The 25,453-nt window shown below is 40.6% G+C and overlaps 1 protein-coding gene across 6 annotated transcripts; it reads left to right on the forward strand.

The window, feature by feature from the left end:
- CLEC4A (C-type lectin domain family 4 member A) lies at positions 1–24,784 on the forward strand. 6 transcript variants are annotated; one of them, XM_054719313.1, is made up of 7 exons: positions 5–102; positions 2,243–2,383; positions 5,125–5,241; positions 6,687–6,788; positions 21,173–21,324; positions 23,010–23,125; positions 24,566–24,784. In XM_054719313.1, exons 1-7 carry the CDS (start codon positions 99–101, stop codon positions 24,708–24,710), a joined length of 777 nt encoding a protein of 258 aa, XP_054575288.1. In that variant the 5' UTR covers positions 5–98; the 3' UTR covers positions 24,711–24,784. The 6 variants fall into 6 exon arrangements, with proteins under 6 accessions (XP_054575292.1, XP_054575293.1, XP_054575288.1 ...); XM_054719316.1 differs by lacking the exon at positions 5–102 and adding an exon at positions 1,766–1,836; XM_054719314.1 differs by lacking the exon at positions 5–102 and adding an exon at positions 1,779–1,857.
- The last annotated feature ends 669 nt before the right edge of the window (positions 24,785–25,453 follow it).

Here is a 25,453-nt window from a genome sequence, read left to right on the forward strand (position 1 = left end):
GATCTCACATTTGGAATATCAGCTAAAACTGGAGTCACCACCTGACTAAATTAATGATAATTTCCTGCCATTCTTTATGACCCATCTACATTGGCAAGATGGGTAAGTTAAATTGAGAATATAATAGGAATGGGTTGAAGGATGGGTGAAAAAGGTGAAAGGATGTTGAGCATCTTTTCATGTGTCTGTTGACCATCTGTATGTACTCCTTGGGGTCATGTCCTCTGCCCATTTTAAAATCAGATTGTTGTTATTGTTTTTTTTAAATATTTTGAATAAATATTTATTGTTCAGATTATTACAGTTGTCCCTCTTTTTTCCCTACATAGCTCCCCTCCACCTGGTTCCCACCCCACCCCATGCCCTTACCGCCCCCATTTTCCTCATCTATAGGTGTAAGATTTTTGTCCAATCTCTTCCCGAACCCTCCATACCTCCTTCCCCTCCCCGAGAATTGTCAGTCCACACCCTTTCTATGCCCCTGATTCTATTATATTCACCAGTTTATTCTGTTCTTCAGATTTTTTATTCACTTGATTTTTAGATTTACTTGTTGATAGGTATGTATTTGTTGTCACTTTGTTATTCATAATTTTTATCTTTACCTTTTTCTTCCTCTTCTTAGAGAATACCCTTCAGCATTTCATATAATACTGGTTTGGTGGTGATGAATTCCTTTAGTTTTTTCTTGACTGTGAAGCTCTTTATCTGACCTTCAATTCTGAATGATAGCTTTGCAGTGAGAAGATGGCAATCTCTGATCTAGGAAGGGGGAAGAGTCTCACCAGATACTGCATATTTTGGCACCTTGATCTTGGACTTCCCAATCAATAGAAATGTGTAAAATAAATGTTTGTTGTTTAAGCCAGCCTGTCGTGGCAACTCAAATGACAAAGACAAAGGGATTGGGGTAGATTGTATTATTGTTCTCAAGTGTTTATTTCTTTCTGTGACAAATTTTGCTGCCCTTGACATTATTCAGGGAGAGAAGGGCTTCTTAGGGAGGAAGTGCCAACAAGAACAGAAGATTGGTTATATCTAGAGGATTGATCAAATAAAGAAGTTCAAGATAATGAAAGCAGATTTCTTACTGTCACAGAAAGGAGTTGCAGAAAGGGAGAAAACTGGAATGAACTCTTTGGTGTTGGATTAAAATTAGAGGTATTAGTGTGAACTCATATATTCAATATATTAAGATATAAAAATAAATATACAAGTGTGGTGTGTGTGTGTGTGTGTGTGTGTGTGTGTGTGTGTGTGTGTTATAGGGGAGGGATGAGTTATGTGGGAGGGATTCGAAGGAGGATTATTTGGGGGAAGCTGAATTAGGTGTGAGCTGGGAGCTGGCTTGTGGAAAGATTTCACACAGAGGATTTAATATCTGGAGAGTTTTTCTCTTGGCCTTTGGAAAAAAACATATTTAGCACTAAGTTTATCTTCTAAATTGTGATTTCATTAAATTATCCTGAACTGTTAAAAAATCGTTGTATATACCTATATAGTCCTTTGCTGTGCTGTTGTGGGTATTAAAGTGATAGAGAAGGATGGACTAGAGAAGGGTGGCCTACTCCTTTAACACCCAAAAGAGAGAGCTGCTTTCAGGAGTTGCTGGATGTGACTGTGGCAAAATAAATGGAGATTCATGATGGAGTTAGTTAAGAACAGGGAAAAGCAGACAGCATTGAGGAGAAGATTCAGAAGGCATACCATTCACAGTTTCACTTCCCCAACACATTAGAAGATGCTGACTATTGAAAGTGGGAAGTTGACATAAATTTTTAGTCAATGATCCTCTTAGAATGTAGTCCCCAAAAGTTGCTTAATAAGCCACAAAAGGTGAGGAAAAACGCAGCCTAAGTGAGTATATGCCAAGATTCGTTGGTCTATAAATAATTATGTTTGCATGTAGATGCACACAAATACTTGAATTTTATTCTTGCTGGTGAGTTTAGATTTCACAGTTTTCATGAAAGATTTCTCTAATTGTTTAGTTCCTCTTTTCTTGTCCTTCCTATTTTTTTCTTCTACTTTTTGAGATCCTACTTTTATTACTGTTGCTAGCGTATATTTAAAGACTATAATTTCCACTGTTCTGGTCCTGGAGAATGAGCCTCTGTCTTGAGGTTTTAAGTTCTCATGAGATGCCTCTCAGGGAAATTTGCATATCTGTAGCCTCTGTTCTCATCTAGTAGCATGATAGGAAGTATGACAAGTTACCATCATGTTTGATTTTCATTTTAAGATGTTTTGAGGAAGAGATACCAAGGATTTTTTGAAGAGAGCAGACGGTCTCTTCTCAATATGACTTCAGAGATCACTTATGCTGAAGTGAAGTTCAAAAATGAATCTACGTCCTTAGGCACCAAGTCAGAGCCTTCTGCAGGTAAGAAACATTTTCTGGTGGTCAGAATTAATGATGAGATGAAGAATAAAGAGAGAATACTATAAACAAAGTATAGGTGATAATAGATGCTGGTTTTCTGATTGACCAGTTTGGAAATATAGAATTCTCAGTAGATGATGTTGCCTGAAGATAAGTATTAAGTATTTTGTTATTTGTACTATAACAAAACTGAAATGTGAGAAGTCCACTATAGTCCTGAGCTAAGGAGAGTGGTAATTATGGGAGAAAGTTGTCCTCCTGTAAGGCTCAGTAAGACTGCAGTCAGGAATGACAAAGCCCACTGAATTATCCCTAGCCCTGATAGAGTGATGAACTTTGTTTCTTGACCAGTTAGAGGAGAGGAGTTTGGGTGAAGAGTGCTGTAGGTGTATTAACAAAACCTTGTTACTACTGGACTAAAGTGGAACAAAAGATCATTGTAGATAAAAGACTAGGAAGTTGTATAAAGAAAGTCCCTTATATCTCAAGGGAAATTGCTCTGTAATGAGAAAATCTATTGCATTCTGAATCTGCGAGATGGATTCAACTAAGTTTTGGAGTAGATAAAATGTAACTTGAGTAGCACCTGTGATATCTCAGATATAGAGCAAAAGAGAAGAAAAACACATGTAGAGTCTAAGAAGCTGTGAGAGGGCAGTTATGATTGCTTATGTATTCTAAAACTCTTCTGTGGAGAGATGGAGAATACTCAGAAAACTGTTTTAACTCTTAAAATGTATGAAACTTCTTTATTATATGTTAAAATGTTCATTGTAGAAAAAAATTAGAGGTACATAAAAATTTTAATTTTGTTTTTACCACCTAGTAATAACTATAACTTACATTTTTAGTTTATATCCTCCCAGATATATATATATATATATATATATATATATATATATATATATATATAATGTATTTTTTTATACATGAGATCACAATATACTTGGCAATATATAATTACTTGAGGAAAATATTTTTTAACCATGAAATAGTGACTAATAAGGACTGATCTTATCCTATGCATGTGATAAGGGATGATTATAAAGATGTATCTGGTATGGCATTATTTAAAGTAGTTAAAATTGGAAACAAAATGAAACAGATTCATAGATACAGAGAATAGACTGGCAGTTGTCAGAGGGGAGGGGGCTTAATTGCTTAATCTCATCACAAAAACAAAATAAAACAAATAAACCTCATAGATATAAAAACAGTATGGTGGGGTGGAGGCAGGTAGAAAAGGGTAAAGAGGTGATAAATGGTGACGAAAAGAGACTAGAGGAGAGATCAACCAAAGGACTTGTATGCATGCCTACAGGCCTAACCAATGGACACAGACAATAGGGGGATGAGGGCATGAGTTGGGGGGATGGGGTGGTAATGGGGGGATAAGGACACATATGTAATAAACTTAATCAATAAAGAAATAAATAGGATCCCGGGTCCGGGTGAGGCCATGCGCCCCTGGATCCGGGTGAGGCTGGGTCCCGGGTCCGGGTGAGGCCACGCCCCTGGGTCCGGGAGAAGCCACGCACCCCTGGGTCCGAGTGAGGCCACGCGCCCCTGGGTCCGGGTGAGGCTGGATCCTGGGACCGGGTGAGGCCACGCGCACCTGGGTCCGGGTGAAGCCGTGCCCCTGGGTCCGGGCGAGACCAAACCAGAGGGAGTCGGACCTGCATTACCACCATTTGTCCACCATCCAGAGCTGAAAAGTCAGTGCCGACATGTACACATAAGGAACTGGTGGACATTGAAATTGGGTCTCAAAAGAACTGTTGGTCCAGAAAGAAACTCACTACAGACTGATTCATTTGCCTGTCAGCATAACTATTATTGCTCATCTCACATTCGGTTCTTATAAGTATATTTCTAGTAACACATGATCTCACTCATCTAGGGGAAATGATGAACAACATAGACTGATGAACAAGAACAGACCCAGAAACAAGGAGGCATTGATCGGACTGTCGGGCCTCAGAGGGAGGGTAAGGGAGGACGGGGGTACGGGGGAGAGATCAACCAAAGGACTGTGTGCATGCCTACAAGCCTAACCAATGGTTAAGGACAACGGGGGTGGGGTGGGGGATGGGAATGGGGGGATGAGGACAAATATGTGACACCTTAATCAATAAAGAAATAAAAAAAAAAAAGAATCAACCAATAAAAAAAAAAAGAAAGAAATAAAAGAAAAGAGACTAGACTTTGGGTGGTGAACACACAATATAATACAGAGATGATGTATTATAGAATTGTATTCTTGAAACCTATATAATTTTATTAACCAATGTAACCTCAAAAAATTCAATAAAAATGGAAATAGTCTGGAAGATTACTTAAATATATAATGAAATATTATGCAACCACAATAGAGAGTGTAGTAGAAGAAAATATGGAATAAAATATGTTTATTAAATAGCATAAAATAAAATAATAGGTCAAAACTAGTATATCTGGTGTGTCAATCATCTGGGAAAATGTGCATATGTATATAAACACTCTAAAAATTTCTGGAAGAGTATATACCAAAACATTTACATTCGTTGTCCTCAATAGTAGGGATTTGTGCTTTTAATGTATTTTCCAAAGTTTATGCAATTAAGGTATTTCCTTTTCATTTTTATATTATTTCCAATGTCATATTGTTAGTAATAGTATGCCATCCAAGAAAAGGGAGAAGAAGAAGAGTAAGTAATGATCAAAATTTACTACTGATAAAACTAATTTAATTTCTTCTTTAGCTCCCAAAGAGAAGACCAGCCTTCACAAAACTAACCCTGGTTTTCCCAAGGCACTCTTACCCTCATTGCTGATACTTCTGCTATTATTGGCAATCTCATTTTTTATCGCTTTTATCAGTAAGTATCCAAATGAAACTATAATGAATGTCTGCCTTACACAAACAGAGGGTATCCATTAGATTTTGATATTTAACAAGGGATTTATCCAGAAATCTGGTAAAATGTGTTCTCTGAGGGATGGTATAATTAGTGGGAATTCATTACAAATCGGCTTTTTAATTTGAATTGAGTTACTTTTCTATAAAAATAATGGAATCCACTCTATAGACTCTATAGAAATTTAAGAGTATATGTGTATCTATGTGTTTGTGTTGTAGGGTGAAATAGGGCACCATCTCCACACTAGACAGTTGTATGAGGACAAATTTAGATTTCCTTAGTGTTTCTAAGGCCAGGACTTTTTGAGTGCACACGTACATATTTTGAGATGAGCAAGTGAACAAGGATATGGGAAGAAATATCCAGAAAGAGTTTCCCATTGAATTTTTACTTTAATTATTTATGTCCTGCCCAAGACATGAGATCTAAAAGGCAACTTGGCAAATAGATAGATTTCTGCATATCTTAGGCTTTAAGAATTTATCAAATTGATAAGAGGAATAAAAACCAGAATATATCTGGGTAGATATTTTATTCATTCATTTGGTCATTCAATAAGTAATGATGGCCATCTGCTTTATGTCAGACAGTGTGCCAAAGTCCAAGCCATAGTCGTTGAAGTTCAGAAAGTGATAGTAACTGGTCACATGTACCAGTGGTTACAACATTGTATGGTAGTGTTGTACAGATAAAAGCAATGGAGGCTGAGATAGGCTTCCTGAAAGGAGGTGGCATAGATATGTGAGAGAACCTGGGAAAATGTGAGGAAACCTAAGAATAAATGATTGGAACATATGGTGCTAAGTGAACTGTGAGAAATGAAGTTGTAGGTTGGAGATAGAAGTGGGGCTCAGATCATGAAGAGTGTTGTGTACAATCCTAAAGAGGGTGAATTTTCCCCCTGAAGATTATTGTATCAATTATCTTTGGCTGCTTAATAAAGCAATCTAAAACTTAGTGGATGAAAACAACAGCTATTTATTTAGCTCATGACTTTGTGATTTAGCAGTCTGGACTGGGCTTATTAGTCCTGGCTGAAAGTGGAGAGAAAACTGGGGTCAAGTATTGCAGGAGGTCAAAGAGAAAGAAAACTAAGAAGGAACCCTGGGATATTACTGATAACCATCACAAGGGTGGCAGCCATCTTGTGGCAGCCCTCTTGTGACAATGTGAGGGTGGCCATCTTGTGGTGGCCATCTTGTGACGCAAGGGCGCAAGGACAACCTAAGCTTTTATTAGTATAGATTGAATATGGGTGATAGGAAATCTTATAGTCAGGATCTTTCTACTCAAGTAACTGGGCATTGGTAGATTTTGTTTCTATAAAGAATTCAAGAAAGTAACAATAATTAACAAATTCATAACACTATCAGGAAAATGAATGATTTCATTCTCTGTTTCAGTTTTTTTTCAAAAATATTCACAGCTTCTTAAAGAAAAAAAGGCTATAAAAGAAGTTACTCACACAGAATTGGAATGTATGAAAGGAAATTTGACCATGAAAGGTAAAAATTAATCTGTCTATAATTTAGTTGTTGACTTTACTGTATAAATATCCCCAATCAGTATTTCTGAAAAGATTCACAAATATATCGCACCAAGAGGTTAAATCTCATGATCATTTCAAGCTTTAGGTATAAAATATATAGGATATAAAATTCATATATGAATATCTTTAATATATTTGTGCAAGAAAATCGTCTTTTAAAAAAAAGGTTTTTATTGATTTCATAGAGGAAGGGAGAGGGAGATAAGAACATCAATGATGATAGAGAATTATACATTGGCTGCCCCCTGCATGTCCCATACTGGGGATCAAGCCTTCAACACCAGGCATGTGCTCTGACTGGGAATTGAACCGTGACCTCTAGTTCATGGGTCTACACTCAACCACTGAGCTACACTGGCCAGACAAGAAAATAGTCTTAATTTTTTTAATTAAAAAATTAATTTTTTAATTTTTAAATTTAGTTTACATTCGATATTATTCTGTATTAGTTTCAGGTGTACAACATAGTGGTAAGACAATTATGTACTTTACAGAGTGATTCTCCCCGCCCCCAGTATTTCAAGTACCCACCTGGCCCCATATTTCTACCAACAGCCACTTCAAAGAAACATACACTTTTTCTAGAATGCACCTCAAAACTCTTCTAGCCTTTACCCACCACCTTGTTTTTTTTTTTTTTGTTTTGTTTTTTTTGTTTTTTTTTAAATTACTTTATTGATTAAGGTAACACCACCTTGTTTTGAAACAAGATGTATCCTAAGGTATTAGAAGAACCTACGAGAGGTTATTTTTTTTTTGGTGGGGGGATGTCTGGAAATATTGGAAAGTTTTTCTACATAAATGAATGATAATTGCTTCTTCAGTTTATACCATTTCAGTTTACAAAAGGTTTCATAAAAACACTTTACTTTTGAATAGTGGGAAAAACCTGTATTACAAACTGGGTGGTTTAAACAACAGACATTTATTTTTTTGTAGTTCTAGAGCTGGGAGTCTAAGGTCACTAGCAGTGTTGGTTTCCGTTGAAGCCTCTATCTCTGGTTTACAGATGGCCACCTTCTCTGTGCATGTAGAGATAGAACTTCATAGAGAGAGATACAGAGAGACAGATAGAGAAACGAATATATATATATATCTGGTGTCTCTTCTTCTTATAAAAACACTAGTTCTATTGGATTAGGATTTCACCATTTGACCTTATTTAATCTTAATTATCTTCTTAAAGTCCCGACTACATTGGAGATTAGGGCTTCAACATATGAATTTTGGGGGAACATAATTTAGTCCATAACATTCTACCCCAAATTCATATCCTTCTTACATAAGAAATACATTCACTCTGTCCCAACAGGCCCCAACATTTTAACCCATCCAGTATCAATTCAAAGTCCAAAGTCTCATTTGAGTGTTATCTAAACCAGGTATAGGTGAGACTCAAAGTATGATTCATCCCGAGACAAAATTCCTCTCCAATTGTGAACCTATAAAACCAGATGAGTTATGTGCGTCCAAAATTCAGTGGGACAGCCATAGAATAGACATTCCCTTTCCAAAATGGAGAAATCAGAAAGAAGAGAGGATAAATGTGTTTCAAACAAGTTCAAAACCTAGCAAGAAAAAGGCCATTGTATCTTCTTAAAATTTTATTTTTATTACAGTTTACAATAAACATTATTTTATATTAGTTTTATGTGTACAGCAGAGTGGTTAGACACTCATATACTTTATAAAATGTTCCCCATGATATTTCAAGTACTCACCTGGCACCATACATAGTTATTACAATATTGTTGACTATATTTCCTGTGCTGTACTTTACATCCACGGGACTATTTTGTAACTTCCCATTTGTATTTCTTAATCCCTTTACCTGTTTCACTGCCCGCCACACACCCCCCCCCCTCCCCGCCCCAAGCCCCTTCTCCTCTGGCATTTGTCATGTTTTGTTTAGAGTCCACACATGTAAGTGATATCATATATGCACCACTATGTTCATTACAGCATTGTTTACAATAGCCAACATGTAAAAGCAATCCATATGCCCATCAACAGACAAGTGGATAAAAAGTTGTGGTTCATGTATAGACTAGAATTGTATACTTGGCCATAAAAAATAATGAAAACTTACCATTTTCAACAGCACGGATGGACTTAGAGATTGTTATGCTAAGTGAAATAAGTCAGACAGAGAAAGACAAATATCACTGTGTCTTAAGGTTTGAGAATAATCTTCCTTGCCTTGATGCTTGGGCCAACTTGAATGACAATGGCACTTGCATGGTCCTACATGGTGGCCCTGTCCTGCGGATCTGTGGGGATGCCTTGTCCCTGCGGCACTGGGCAGTTGTATTCTGGCCCACTGAAACCGAGAAGGTTGCCCCACTTTCCGAAACCAAGGAGGAAATTGCCTTGCTCCCTTGGCCTGTGGGTTGGAGTGGCAATCCTGATGATCTCTGAATCATCCTTGGGTCATTCTTCCCTTTTCTTGAAATATAACACATGTTTAATTAAAGTCAGTAGCTCTCTTGTCTCATGCTGTAGAAAAACAGAAGTCTAATAGCTTTATTCATTCTGTCCCATTTTCTCAGTCCCCATTAGTCCCAGCTGACAATATATATATATATATATATATATATATTTATTCTGGTTTTAGTGCATTCTTTTTTTTAAAAAAACCCTTTATTGTTTAAAGTATTACATATGTCTTCTTTTCCCTCCATTGACCTTTCCCCCGCTGTTCCCACCTCCCAGCACATGCCCTCACCCCCCTACTGTCTGTGTCCGTTGGTTATGCTTATATGCGTGCATATAAGTCCTTTGGTTGATCTCTTAACCCCTCCCCCCTCACATTTCCTTTGGGATTTTTCAGTCTGTTTGATGCTTCTATGCCTCTGGATCTATTTTTGTTCATCAGTTTATGTTGTTCATTATATTCCACAAGTGAGTTAGATCATGTGATATTTATCTTTCTCCAACTGGCTTAATTCGCTTAGCATAATGCTCTCCAGGCCCATCCATGCTGTTTCAAATGGTAAGAGTTCTTTCTTTTTTACAGCAGCATAGTATTCCATTGTGTAGATATATAACAGGTTTATAATACACTCATCTGATGATAGGCACTTAGGCTGTTTCCAAACTTTAGCTATTGTAAATTGTGCTGCTATGAACACAGGGGTACATATGCCCTTTCTGATTGGTGTTTCTGATTTCTTGGGATATATTCCTAGAAGTGGGATTACTGGGTCAAATGGGACTTCCATTTTTAATTTTTTGAGGAAACTCCATACTGTTCTCCACAGTGGCTGCACCAGTCTGCATTCCCACCAGCAGTGCATGAGGGTTCCTTTTTCTCCGCATCCTTGCCAGCTGGCAATATTTTTGCTGGTATAATCTTATTTCAATTCCTTACTTCAGCTGAAATGACTGATTAAATCCATTGGCAATATCTTTTTTGTTGTTGTTGTTGTTCTTTTATTTATTTATTATTTATTTATTATTTATTTACATTTTTTCTTTCTTTATTGATTAAGGTATTACATATGTGTACTTATCCCCCCATGGCCCCCCTCTTCCTGCTCATGCCCTCAACCCCTGGTGTCTGTGTCCATTGGTTATGCTTATATGCATGCATACAAGTCCTTTGGTTGATCTCTCAGGGAATTTCTTTATGAAGTAAATGTCTAGCTACATCCTTGGTATTCTCTCCAGAACATGCTTTCTCATCTTTTACAATATAGATAGGGTAAGAATTTTCCAGATCTTCAAGTTCTGGTTCTTTTTTGCATAACACTTTTTCCAATGTATCTCTTTCATCCTGCATTTTACTATAAGCAGTAAGGATAAACCAGGTTGTAGCTTTAACACTTTGTTTAGAAATCTCCTCTGCTAAATATCCAAGCTTTTCACTCACAAATTTTACTTCCCCAAAAATATTAGAACACAATTCAGCAAATTCTTTGCCATTCTTTTTTTTTTTTTTTAATATATTTTTTAATTGATTTTTACAGGGAGGAAGAGAGAGGGATAGAGAGCTAGAAATGTCGATGAGAGAGAAACATCGACCAGCTGCCTCCTGCACACCCCCTACTGGGGATGTGCCCACAACCAAGGTATATGCCCTTGACCGGAATCGAACCTGGGACCTTCCAGTCCGCAGGCTGACGCTCTATCCACTGAGCCAAACTGGTTTCGGCTAAAAAATATATTTTTATTGATTTCAGAGAGGAAGGGAGAGGGAGAGAGACATGGAAACATCAATGATGAGAGAGAATCATTGATCTGCTGCCTCCTGCATGTCCTACACTAGGGATTGAGCTGACATGAGCCCTGATCAGGAATTTAACTGTGACCTCCTGGTTCATAGGTTGACACTCAAACACCGAGCCACGCCTGCTGGGCTCTTTGTCATTCTTGAACAAGAATAGCCTTTCCACCCTGAACAGGTGGCTCAGTTGGTTGGAGCATTCTCCCATACACCAAAAGGTTGTGGGTTTGATTCTCAGTCAGGGCACATACCTAGGTTGTGGCTTGATCCTCTGTACAGGAGGCAACTGGTCAATGTTTCTTTCCCTCTTTCCCTCTCTCACTTTCATTTCCTCTTTCTCGCTCTCTCTCTCTCCCTTTCTTCCTCTCTTTCTAAATCAATAAAAATATATCCTCAGATGAAGATTTAAAAAAATGAATAAGAATAGCCTTTCTTCCAGTTTCCAGTAACATGGTTTTTTATTTCATCTGAGACCTCACCAGAAGCATCTTTAATGTTCATATTTCTACCAACATTCCATCTACACTAATAAAAAAAGATGTAAATTGACTGTCACTTCATGATGCCCACCAGCCAATCAGGAGTGAGTATGCAAATTAACCTGACAAAGATGGCGAGTTAATTTGCATACATCGGCACCAAGTGGCGTGGGTTCTGGGGATGGGTGTCCTCAGGAGCCAGGCTGCTCTGAGCCTGTAAGGCCTGTGTGTAGGCCCAGAGTGACTGGGGCCCTGGAACGACCCCCAGCCACTCCGGGCCTATGTGTGCAGGCACTGAGCAGCCGGGGGCAGGGTGGGAATGTGGAGGATGTTCCCGTCCCATGGTCGCTTGCGCGTGCCGGCACCAAGTGGCCTGCATTCCAGGGAAAAGCGTCCCTGGGAGCCAGGTGCTCTGAGCCTGTAGGCCCATGTATAGGCCTGGAGCAGCCGGGGTCCTGGAACGCCCCTGGCCACTCTGGGCTCGCAGGTGCCAAGCGGCCAGGGGCGGGGAGGGAACGTCCCCCACAGAGAGCAAGCAGACACCAGGGCCCTGCTTGCTCCTGCGGCGGTGAGCCAGAGAGCAGACAGCAGTGCCCTGGTTGCCCCTGGCCCCAGAAGTGAAGGGCAAGCTGGTCCCCACAGAGAGCAGTCACCAGGGCCTGCGGTGGTGTCAAGCAGGCAGTTCCGCAGAGAGCAGAGAACCATGGGGAGCAGGCCTAAGCCATCAGTAGGACATCCCCTGAGGGCTCCCAGATTGGAGAGGGTGCAGGTCAGGATGAGGGACCCCCCCCCCCCCCGTGCACAAATTTTGTGCACTGGGCCCCTAGTTTAATTATAATGTATGTACTCTCCAAGATGACAGAAGCTTTCTCTACAGCTCTCTTCTTTCTAAGGCCTCACCAGTATAATCTTTTACATCCATATTTCTACCAACAGCCATTTCAAGGCAATCTAGGCTTTTTCTAGCATGCACCTCAAAACTCTTCTAGCCTCTACCCATCATCCAGTGTTAAAGCCACTTTCATATTATTAGGTAATTATTATAGTAGCCCACCACTTTTGTAGCAAAGTTTGTATTAGTCTACTTAGACTCCCATAATAAAATATTACAGACCAGTGGCTTAAACAACAGAAAATTTCTCACAGTTATGGGAGCTTGAGGTCCAAGGTACTAGAAGAGTTGGTTTGTGGTGAGACTTCTCTTCCTCATTTGTACACACGCACCTTCTTGCTGTGTCTTCACATAGCCTCTTTTGTGTGTGTGTGTATGTGTGTGTGTGTGTGTGTGTGTGTGTGTGTGTGTGTGTGAGTGTGAGAGAGAGAGAGAGAGAGAGAGAGAGAGAGAGAGAGAGAGAGAGAGATAAGGGAGAGAGACTGATTTCTGCTGTCTCTTTCTCTTCTTATAAGACCCAGATTCTATTGGATTAATGTCCTACCCTATGACCTCATTTAACATTAGTTTCCTCCTTAAAGACACTAGCTCCATAATCATATTGAGAGTTATAGCTTTAACATATGAATTTTGAAGGAACACCATTACATCCATAACAAGCAGCTATATAATTTATTTGAAATTTTTGTGCATGTGAGATTTGTCTCTTCTGCCCTTGGGTTTGGTTCTAGGGCATTGAAATATAGTGAATATTGCAATAAAGTGAGTCACATAATTTTTGGGTTTCCCCCTGCACATCAAAGTTATGTTTACACTATACTTTAGTCTATTAAGTGTGCAATAGAATCCTATATAATAAAGATGCAATATGAAAATTGACCATCATGCCCTTGCACAAGATGGCCACCCCCAACTGGTCACAAGATAGCTGCCACAAGATGGCCAGCAGGGGAGGGCAGCTGTGGGCGATCAGGCTAGCAGGGGAGGGCAGTTAGGGGTGACCAAGCTGGCAGGGGAGAGTAGTTGGGGGCAACTGGGCCTGCAGGGGAGGGAGGTTATTTGGGGGGGGGGTGAACCTGCAAGGGAGGGCAGTTGGGGGTTACCAGGCTGGCAAGGGAGGTTCACTTGAGGGTGACTGGGCTGGCAGGGGAGGGCAGTTGGGGGCGATTGGGCCAGTACGGGAGGGCAGTTGGGGGCGATTGGGCCAGCAGGGGAGGGCAGTTGGGGGCAATTGGGCTGGCAGGGGAAGCAGTTAGGTGTCAATCAGGCTGGCATGGGAGTGGTTAGGGGGTGATCAGGCTGGCAGGCAGGCAGGCAAGCAGTTGGGAGCCAGCAGTCCCGGATTATGAGAGGGATGTCTGACTGCCAGTTTAGGCCCGATCTCATAGGGTGCAGTCTGGGCTGAGGGACACCCCGTTCCCCCAGTGCATGAATTTTGTGCACCAGGCCTCTAGTTATACATATAAAAAAGGTATAAACCTTCATTAAAAAGAGTTTATTGCTAAAAAAGTATTGCCGTTACCTGAGACTTTGGTGAGTCATATTCTTTTTGTTGGTCTTGCCTCAATGTTGATAGCTGCTGACTGATCAAGGTCATGGTGACTGAAGGTTGGGGTGGCTGTGGCAATTTAGTAAAATAAGACAAGAATGGCCCTAGCCAGTTTGGCTCAGTGCATAGAGCGTTGGCCTGCGGACCGAAGGGTCCCAGGTTTGATTCCGGTCAAGGGCAGGTACTTTGGTTGCAGGCTCCTCTCTGGCTCGGGCCCTGGTCAGGGTGCAGGAGGCAACCGATCGATGTGTTTTTCTCACATCGATATTTCTCTCTGTCTTTCCCTCTCTCTTCCACTTTCTCTAAAACTCAATGAAAGAATATAATCAGGTGAGGATTAAAAAAAATAAAAAGACAAGAATGAAGTTTGCCACATCTATCAACTCTTTATTTCACAAATAATTTCTATGTAGCATTTGTTTGATAACATTTTACTTACAATAGAACTTTTTTCTATATTGGAGTCAAGTCTCTCAAACCCTACCATAGCTTTATCAACTAAATTCACATAATATTCTAAATCCTTTGTTTTCATTTCAATGATCTTCACAACATCTTTACAGGAGTAGATTCCATCTTAGAAACTGCTTTTTCTGCTCATCCATGAGAAGCAACTCATCTATTAAAAAAGGTTTGCCATAAGATTGCAACAATTGAGCCACATCTTCATATTCCACTTCTAATTTTAGTTCTCTTGCTATTTACACCACATCCATAGCTACTTCCTCCACAGAAGTCTTGAACCCCTCAAAGTCATCAATGTGGGTTGGAATAAACTTCTTCAAAACTCCTGGCAGTATTGATAGTTTGATCTCTTCTCATGAATCATGAATGTTCTTAGTAGCATATAGAATGGTGAATTTTTTCCAGAAAGTTTTCAATTACTTTGCTCAAATCCATTGCTTATTATTATTATTACTAGTGGCCCGTTGCACAGAATTTGTGCATGAGGGCAAGGGGGGCTGTGTTCCTCAGCCTGGCCCGCACCCTCTCCAGTCTGGGACCCCTCAAAGTATGTCCTACTGCCGGTTTACAGGGATCAGGCCTAAACCGGCAGTCGGACATCCCTTTCACAATCCGGGACTGCTGGCTCCAGCTGCTCACCTGCTTGCCTGCCTGCCTGATTGCCCCTAACCACTCTGCCTGCCAGCCTGCTCACCCCCAATTGCCCCCCACCAGCCTGCTCACCCCTAACTGGCCTTCCTGCTGGTCTGCTTACCCCCAGCGGCCCCAACCCCCATCAGCCTGATCACCCACAACTGCCGTCTCATCCTGGCCTGATCACCCCCTGGCAACCCAAGCTCCCAGGCCCTCCTTTTTTTCTTTTCTTTTCTTTTTTTTCAGTGCCTCCTTGGGTGGAAGCCAGGGCCGGCTGGAAGCTAGTATCTGGGATTTATTTATCTTCTATAATTGAAACTTTGTAGCCTTGAGCAGAGGCCAGGGTCAGCCAGGGCAGGTGGGAAGCTTGGCTTTCTCCATCACCGGGGGCAACCGAAGCCTCCTGCTTGCTCCAGCTCTGTGCCACCACCATTTTTGTTTGGATTTATTTATTTCTATAATTGAAACTTTTTAGCCTTGAGCAGAGGCCAGGGTCAGCCAGGGCAGGTGGGAAGCTTGGCTTTCTCCATCACCGGGGGCAACCGAAGCCTCCTGCTTGCTCCAGCTCTGTGCCACCACCATTTTTGTTTGGATTTATTTATTTCTATAATTGAAACTTTTTAGCCTTGAGTGGAGGCCAGGGCTGGCCAGGGCGGGCAGGAAGCTTGGCTTCCTCCGTCGCTGGGACAACCCAGGCCTCCTGCTCACTCCAGCTCTGTGGCCGCTGCCATCTTGGTTGGGTTAATTTGCATACTTGCTCCTGATTGGCTGGTGGGCATGGCTTGTGGGCATAGTGAAGGTACAGTCAATTTGCATGTTTCTCTTTTATTAGTGTAGATATTTTTAATCTTTATTGTTGAAAGTATTACACATATCCCTTTTCCCCCCCATTGACATCTTCTAGCCCACCCCTGCCACCCACCCCAGGCCTTCACCACATTATTGTCTGAGTCTATGGGTTATGAATATTTGCATATATATATATGCAAAACTTTTGGGTTAATCTCTTCCCACCCACCCACTGATAATCTGTTCCATGCTTCTATGTCTCTTGATCTATTTTATTCATCAGTTTATTTTGTTCCTTAGATTCCACATATGAGTGAGATCATGTGATACTTGTCTTTTTCTGACTGGCTTATCTCACTTAGCATAATACTCTCCAGGTCCCTCTATGCTGTCTCAAAGCATAAGAGATCCTTCTTTTTGAACAGTAATGTTTTCAAGGAAATCTTTTTTTCTGAGCAGTAGGTCCCAACAGTGGGCTTAAAATAATCAGTAAACCACATTGTAAGCAGATCTACTGCTATCCAGGCACTGTTGTTTTATTTATAGGACATAGGTAGAGTATATGCAGCATAATTCTTAAGGACCCTAGAATTTTCAGAATGGTGAATGAGCATTGGCTTAACTTAATGTCACCAGGCACATTAGCCCCTAACAAGAGAGTCAGTCTATTCTTTGATGCTTATTGACTTCTCTCTAGCTATGCAAGTCCTAGATGGCATCTTCTTCTGCTATTAAGCTGTTTCACCATTGAAAATCTGTTGTTTAGTGTAGCCACCTTCATTAACTATCTTAGCTAGATCTCCTGGATCATTGGCTGAAGCACATCTATATCAGCATTTGGTGCTTCACCTTGCACTTTTATGTTATGGAGACGGCTTCTTTTATTAAATTTTATGTACCAACCTCTGCTAGCTTTAAACTTTTTAAATATGTTTTTTTAAGTTGATATTTTAGAGAGAGAGGGATGGAGAGAGAGAGAGAGAGAGAGAGAGAGAGAGAGAGAGAGAGAGAGATGAGAGAGAAACATTGATCACCTGTCTCCTGCATACAACCGACTGGGGATCAGGCCTGCAACCTGGGCATGTGCCCCAACCGAGAATCAAACCAGTAACCTCCTGGTGCATGGGCCAATGCTCAATCCACTGAGCCACACTGGCTGGGCTTACACTTTTTCCTAAAGCTTCCTCATTTCTCATAGTCTTCATAGAATTTAAGAGAGTTAGAACCTTGCTCTGGATTAGGCTTTGGCCTACGGCAGCAATTTTCAACCAGTGTGCAGCATGAATTTTTAAAATATGCAATACCTGACCTCTTTTCCCTTAGATTGTCAAAAAAAAAATGACAATACCCAACACAACAATAGCCATCTGCTGTGAAGGAATCAAAATCATACTATTTGTTGTCATATTGGCAAAAAATATATATTTTTTGGTGTGCCACAGAATTTTAGTAATTAGTTTATGTGTGCCATGAGATGAAAAAGGTTGAAAATCGCTGGCTTATGGGCATGTTGTGGTTTGTTTGATTTTCTATCTAGACCACTAAAACTTTCTTCACATCAGCAATAGGCTGTTTAGTTTCTTATCATTCATGTATTTACTGAAATAGCACTTTTAATTTTCAACAAGAACTTTTCCTTTGCATCACAACTTGACTATTGTTGGGGTAAGAGGCCTCACTTTGAGCCTGTCTTGGCTTTTGACATGCCTTCCTTACTAAGCCTAATTCTTTCTAGCTTTCCATTTAAAGTGAGAGATGTGTGACTCTTTCCCTTGAACCCTTACTGGTAGAGGCCATTGTAAGATTATTAATTAGCCTTATTACAATATTGTATTGTATCTTGGGGTGTAGGGAGGCCTGAGAAGAGGAAAGAAAATGGGGAAACGTGGAGCAGTCAGAACACACACATCATTTATCAATTGTTTGCCCTCTTATATGGGTACAGTTCACGGTGCCCCCAAACAATGACAAGAGTAACATCAAAGATCACTGATCACACATCACCAAAACAAACCTACCTAATAAAAGAGTAACATGCTGCCCTGGCTGGTTTGGCTCAGTGTCTAGAGCGTTGGCCTGTGGACTGAAAGGTCCAAGGTTCAATTCTGATCAAGGGCATGTACCTGGGTTGCGGGCACATCCCCAGTAGGAGGTGTGCAGGAGGCAGCTGATCGATGTTTCTCTGTCATTGATGTTTCTAACTCTCTATCCCTCTCCCTTCCTCTCTGTTAAAAATCAATAAAATATTTTTTAAAAAAAGAGTAAAATGCTAATTGACCGTACCTTCATGATGCCCACCAGCCAATCAGGAGCGAGTATGCAAATTAACCCACCAAAGATGGAGGGTTAATTTGAATACATGGGCGCTGAGTGGCCGGGGGCACTCTGGGCCTCTGAGCAGCGTAGGAAGGTGGAAAGACGGTTCCGGCCAGAGCAAAAGCGGTGCCGGCAGCCAGGGAAAAGAAGGCCCATTCTGGCACGAATCTTCGTGCATTAGGCTTCTAGTATTGTAATAATGAAAACTTTTGAAATACTGTGAGAATTAACAAAAGGTGACACAGAGATACCAAGTGACAAAAGCTTTTGGAAAAATTGTGCTGATAGATTTCCAGAATGCAGGGTTTCCATAGACCTTCAATTTATAAGAAATGCTATATCTGCAAAGCTCTTGATGAGTAATCTTTTGAAAAAGATTATAGACTATATTTTGGGCAAGGGAACTCCTCTCTAGCAGTCTGTGTTTTAAAATGCTTCCCCACCCCTTTTTCCTTTAGTCTCTGTGGGCAGTATTTTACTTACTTCCTGGGGTGTTTACATTTAAAAGATATGATAAGATTTATAACTTCCAAGGACAATTGGACACAGACACTAGGGGGATGAGGGCATGTGTTGGGAGTTGGGGTGGCAGGGGAGAGGTCAATGGGGGAAAAAGGAGACATGTGTAATACTATATGTAATACTTTAAACAAGAAAGAATTAAAAAAAAAAAAGAATGCAAGATTTCTCCTAGGAATTTTGGGGTGTATTTCTCTATTATCAGAAGTCTAATTGCTATTTAAAATTTTAGGGATTGGACAGCATGTCACTTTGTTTCAATGTTACCCTGATATCCTCCTTTTTAGTCTCCTTGGTTTCCCAGGGTTTCTACTTCTTAGCATCCTAATCAGTGTCCAGACCTTAATCTGTGACAGTTTACACATTCCTGGCTTTGTAAAATAGCATGCTAAGTTCTCCAATTTATTATTCTGCTCTCCCACTGTGTCTGCTAGCCCCGAAGATAACAGAGTAGTGGACACCTGTATGACTAGCCCCGAAGATAACAGAGTGTCTGCTAGCCCCGAAGATAACAGAGTAGTGGACACCTGTATGACTAGCCCCGAAGATAACAGAGTAGTGGACACCTGTATGACTTTCTCTAACTTTACTTTTCTTAAAAACAAACAAATATATATATATTGATTTTTAGAGAGGAAGGGAGAGATAGAAACATCAATGATGAGAGAGAAGCATTGATTGACTGCCTCCTGCACACCCCACACTGAGGATTGATCCTGCAACCTTGGCATGTGCCCTGACTAGGAATCAAACCGTGACCTCCTGGTTCATAGGTGGATGCTCAACCACTGAGCCACACTGGTCGGGCTAACTTTAGCTTTTCTTCTAACTTTCTAGCTCAAGCTTCAGACTCTTGCTGGATATTGATTGCCAGCCCAACTGCCCACAGTAGATGCCAGCCCACGGCGGCAGCCATTTGTTTCCCTTCTTTGCCATCAAACCAGCTGGCATTTGTTTCCCTTCTTTTACCTCAAACAAGCACATCAAACCAGCTGGTATTTTTAGAGTGTCCTCATACTCATGTGGCTGTCCATTAGCATTTGATATATGGGCTACCTCTCCCCACATAGAGGTCAAGGTCAGACTTGGAATCCCCCCCATGGAAGTCTCTTTCCTAAGGCCCATTTCTTCAGTCTTCTGACTGGCTTGCCAATTGTTAGTTTGTAAACTGTCCCCCCTACATGGAGGGCAAGGAAAGTTCTAAGAAAAAGGCAGAGGACTCCAAATGATAGGTGGTACTTTTTTTTAGAGAAAGAGAGAGTAGAAGGGAGAGGGAGAGACAGAGAGAGAGAAACATGGATGTGAGAGAGACATATGGATTGGTTGCCTCTGGCACGACCCTGGAATCAAACCCAGGATCCTTCAGTCTGCAGGCCAACTCTCTAGCCACTGAGCAAAACTGGTTAGGGCAATAGATGGTACTTTTAATGAGCAAGGGAACTTACCTATTGGGCTTATCTTGAGTGGCACCAATATGAGTAAATCACTACCCCCCCCCCCAAAAATGTTAAGTTTATATAGCACCTTTAACGGGGTTCAGTATACCATCCAGAAGGGTCTCAATACCACATTATTACCTCAAGGCTATGTCCTTGGAGCAGCTTCTAGCAAGTAAGGGGCAAGTGGAATGCACATTCCAAAGGCAGGGGAGGGGTAAGGAGCCTCTGATTGACTGGGTCCAGGTCACAGGTCAACTGGCAGTCATACCCTCCTGATGCCCTCCTCCAACAAAGCCTCTTACATGCTCGACTGAAAACTGGAAGTCTATGTATTTATGTTGTTTCCCCCCAGTTTATTTTGTCTCTGTATTCAATTGGGTAATTTCTGCTATTCTGTCTTTCAAATTACTTATTCATCTTAGAGCTGAAAGTTTGTACCCTTTGACCAACATCTTCCCATCTCCCACCCCCAGCTTCTGGCAACAACTATTGTACTCTCTGTTTCTATGAGTCTAGATTTATTTAATTTTAAAAGAATTTTATTTTTCAATTACAGTTTACATTCAATATCACTTTGTATTAGTTTCAGGTGTACAGCGAAGTGGTTAGTCAATCACATACTTCATAAAGTAATTCCCCCAATATTTCAAAGTACCCACTAGGCACCATACATAGTTATTACAATATAATTGATCCTATTCCCTATGCTGTACTTTATATCCACAGGATAATTTTATAACTTTCCATTTATAATACTTAATTCCTTCATCTTTTCCACTAGCTACCCCCCCACCCCCCTCCCCGCCATCTCCTTCCCTTCTGGTAACTACCAGTCTGTTCTTTGTATCTATGAGTATGTTTCTATTTTTTTTTTATTTTGTTCTTTAGATTCCACATGTAAATGAAATCATATGGTATTTGTCTTTCCTAGTCTGACTTGGTTTTCATGTGGTTCCCCTTGATCTTCAATTGTATTATACACTTTGTAAATTACTTTTCTCATATTGCACCTACATGGTCTTCTGTCAATACAGAGAAAGATTGGAGCTGCTGCCCAAAGAATTGGAAGCCATTTAATTTGAACTGCTACTTTATTTCTAATGACACCAGAAATTGGACGGAGAGTAAAAACAACTGCTCAGCAATGAAGTCACACCTGCTGGTGATCAACACCAAGGAAGAGCAGGTATGTTCTAATAGATAATGAAGTAAGAAATCCTGCCTGGATTTTGTATACCTATCTTGGCTAAGGAGGATGCTTTCATTGTGTTAGCACAGTGGTCGGCAAACTGTGGCTCTCGAGCCACATGTGGCACTTTGGCCCCTTGAGTGTGGCTCTTCCACAAAATACCACAGCCTGGGCGGGTCTATTTTGAAGAAGTGGCGTTAGAAGAAGTTTAAGTTTAAAAAATTTGGCTCTCAAAAGAAATTTCAATCATTGTACTGTTGATATTTGGCTCTGTTGACTAGTGAGTTTGCCGACCACTGTGTTAGCATATTGGTGCTGTGGTAAAAGGCTTCCAATGAAATAGGAAAGACTACTTAAGCCTTTACATTTCACACCTTCTTCCAGCTTCCATAAAACTAAACTCCCCCAAAATAAATGAAGACATTTAAAATAAAATATGTGGGAGTTGAGTGGAGAGATGAAAGTATTTTATCCTGAAATATCAGTTTATTATTTTAACATGAAAATGTTTTATAAATTACTTATTTATTATAATTTTATTAATTACTTATTTATTATTTTCAGAGAAAGGAATGGGGAGGGAAAGAGAGATAGAAATATCAATGAAGAGAGAGAATCACTGATTGGCTGCCTCCTGTATGTCCCACACTGGGGATTGAGACTGCAAATTGGGTATCTGCCCCAACTGGGAATCGTACCTTGACCTCCTGGTTCATAGGTCGATGCTCAACCACTAAGCCATATCAGCTGGGCTATAAATTATTAACTAACAGATAAGTGGTATTAAGTAAAATAGTGGAATAAAACATGTAAAAGAATCTCCGAGGTTGTGAAAAGGATTTAATATGCAAAAAGTTTACTCATGCATAAGTTCAAAGAATAGCCTCTCTTAGTGAATAAAAGAGTGGGAGTGAGTCTAAGATGAGACTTCATTATGATTATGGATAGAAATCACTTCCATATGTATTGAACATTGTCATGTTCTGAAAGTGTGTGTCCTCTCCAAATTTACATGTTGACATTCTAACTCCCTAAGGTGATGGTATTAGGAATTGGGGGTTTGGGGAGGTGCTTTAGGTCATTAGGGTGGAGCCCTCATAAATCAGGTTAGTGTTCTTTTGTTTGTTTGTTGGTTTGTTTGTTTTTTTGTTTTGTGTTGTTTTTGTAAAATTTCTTTATTGATTAAGGTATCACATATTTGTCCTCATCTCCCCATTCCCATCCCAAACCCCTCCCCACACATGCCCCACCCCCTGTTGTCCGTGACTACTGCTTTGGCTTATATGCAGGTTAGTGTTCTTATTAAAAGAGACCCCAAACAGCTACCTCGCCTTCCATCATGTGAGGATACAGCCAGAAGGAGCCAGCTATGACCCAGGCAGAGGGATTGGCCCAATCATGCTCCTACCCTGACCTGGAATTCCAGCCTCCAGACCTGTGAGAACTATGTGTCTGTTGTTTACAAACTACCCTGCCTGTGGTCTTCGGCTGCAGCAGCCTGAGCAGATGAAGACAAACATCAGGCTCACAGGGGATGTCCGTGGTCCTTACTGCACAGCCTCCTGGGCAGGGCCTCCTGGCTCGTCCTGGATCCTCTCCTTTCCTTCTCTCCCGAAGGCCATGAAGAACTCAATTCAACCTGAGTACGCCCAAGGCCAGAATCCTTTTCTTTCTTTCCTCAGGATTTTATCATTGGGAACCTGGATGAAAAGAGCGCTTATTATGTGGGGCTGTCAGACCCAGAGGGGAACGGAGCCTGGCAATGGGTTGATCAGACACCATACAATGCAAGTGCCACGTGAGTATAGAATTTGATAAAGGAATCCTGAGTCCTGGATCATCAGGCATTTTTGAGTGTTCAAAGTATCGGGTATCAAAATAAAATAGCTCAGGCTTCTTGGAACTCTTGGCACTAAGTTAAATAATTTTATTTATTATCTCATGAATCATCACAAGAATCCTATGGAGCACAGATTTTTATTTTTTCATTGTAGAGCTGAGGAACTGAGTTTAGATAGTTTAGATAACTCAGCATATGTTATCTGGCACTGGTGACAATGGTCCTTAAACCCAGGTCTATTTGCCACCAAGGTTTGTATGTTTTATTTTTAAATCCCTCCTCCCCGCTTCAATATGTTTCCATTGATTTCTGAGAGAGGAAGGGAGAGGGAGAGAGGGACAGAAACCTCAATGATGAGAGAGAATCATAGGTTGGTTGCCTCCCGCACATCCCCAATGGCAACCAAGCCCACAACCCAGGCATGTGCCCTGACAGGGAATCAAACTGTTACCTGGTTCATGGGTTGATGCTTAACTGCTGAGCCACAACAGTTGGGTCAAAATCTGTGTTTTTAACCACACATTTGAATCTCTAAATAAACACATAGTCATGTTAATTAAAATCATAACCAATTGTTAATATTTATTATCCCTCATAAAGCAAATGAATAAAATTCTGGTAGTTTTACATATCCCATATTTGTGTAGGTCTTTTAAAACTCTTAAGTACTTTAGTACATTATATATTTTAAAATTTATTTTTATATTTTTGTTAATACTCACCTGAGGATATTTTTCCATTAATTTTTAGAGAGAGTGGAAAGGAGAGGGGGAGACAGTGAGAGAGAAACATCGATGTGAGAGATATGTATTGGTTGCCTCCTGCACACGCTTGATCCTGCACTGAGCCAAACCAGCCAGGGCAGTACATTCCTATTTTTGATCCTTATATCAACTGCATGAAATATATAGGGATCTTACTCTATTCTTTATTTTTTTAGATATGTAACTAAAGGAAATTAAGTAACATGTCCAAGATAACTGGCATAAGAGCAGATTCGTAGATTTTAACTATTTCTTTAGACTCCAAAGCAGTCAGTTAAAAAAAGGAACAAATTACATTAAGACTTAGGACCAGAGTAAAATGTCATCATTTAAGGAGGCCTATGGCTGACAGTCCCCTAGAACAGGGCATGGACAAATAGAAGGGCCTCTGGGATATCTGCTGGGAAGGTGTTTAATTCAGTAAGATGACACCATATTGGATGGTGTGTAGGCACAGTTTTCAAGGGAAATGCCAAAGTCACAGATGGGGAAAAAAACAACAACTGCCTAATAAGTGGAAAAGAAATGATTAGGCACTTCTGCTTTGACTTCTGCACAGTTTAACCCCAGCCTCCTACCTCAGTCTTTAACCCTTCTCACTATTTGAAGACACAACTATATTTTCCCCTTTCAGATTCTGGCGTCCAGGCGAACCCAATAGTCTTTCGGAGCATTGTGTTATCCTGAATAAACCTCCACGAAGCTCGTGGGGCTGGAATGATGTTACTTGTAAGGAACTTCACAGGTCAATTTGCAAGATGATGAAGATCTACTTATGAGCGGAAAATTCTCCATGAACATGCGGTTGAATTAGTAGCCACCAATAAAGCGTTACATACTTTGCTTTTTAGAATTCATGTGTAAGCTTGTGTAAGTGATCTCCAGAGAATTTTCAATAGGCTGTCACCTATTCAACTTATATAAAAAAGTGTACATGTTAATTCGTGTATTCATTCACACAGTGAACACCTGTGGAGCATTTTATAGTATACTGTATACTGGAGAGCCTATTTGCAGACAAATGGAGGGAGCATGAGCCTCCTCCCCCAATTTGTGTCTAAATGTTAAGGGTTTATCAGGTGTGGGAAAAGTCCAGCCCACAGGCCATATAAGGCCCCCTAAATCATTTGGTCTGGCCCTGCTGACGCATAAAGGGGTGAGTTAATTAAATGTTTGACCAAATACAGCAAGCTTATTGTTAAGTTGATAATTTAGTATGGTCCAAGAATCCTACTTAATAAAAGAGTAATATGCAAATTGACTGCACCTTTGCTACACCCATAAGCCATGCCCACCAGCCAAACAGGAGCAAATATGCAAATAAACCTTATCCAAATGGCTGCAGCCACAGAGAGCAGGAGGGAGGCTTGGGTTTCCCCGTCAACAGAGGAAGACAAGCTTTCCGCCTGCCCTTGCCGGCCTAGGCCTCCACTCAAGGCTACCAAGTTTCAATTATAGAAGGTAAACAAATCCAAACAGAAATGGTGGCAGCCACTGAGCTGGGAAGAGCGGGAGGCAAGGG

The sequence above is a fragment of the Eptesicus fuscus genome, chromosome 7 (genome assembly GCF_027574615.1).
Source record: "Eptesicus fuscus isolate TK198812 chromosome 7, DD_ASM_mEF_20220401, whole genome shotgun sequence".
Taxonomy (NCBI): domain Eukaryota; kingdom Metazoa; phylum Chordata; class Mammalia; order Chiroptera; family Vespertilionidae; genus Eptesicus; species Eptesicus fuscus.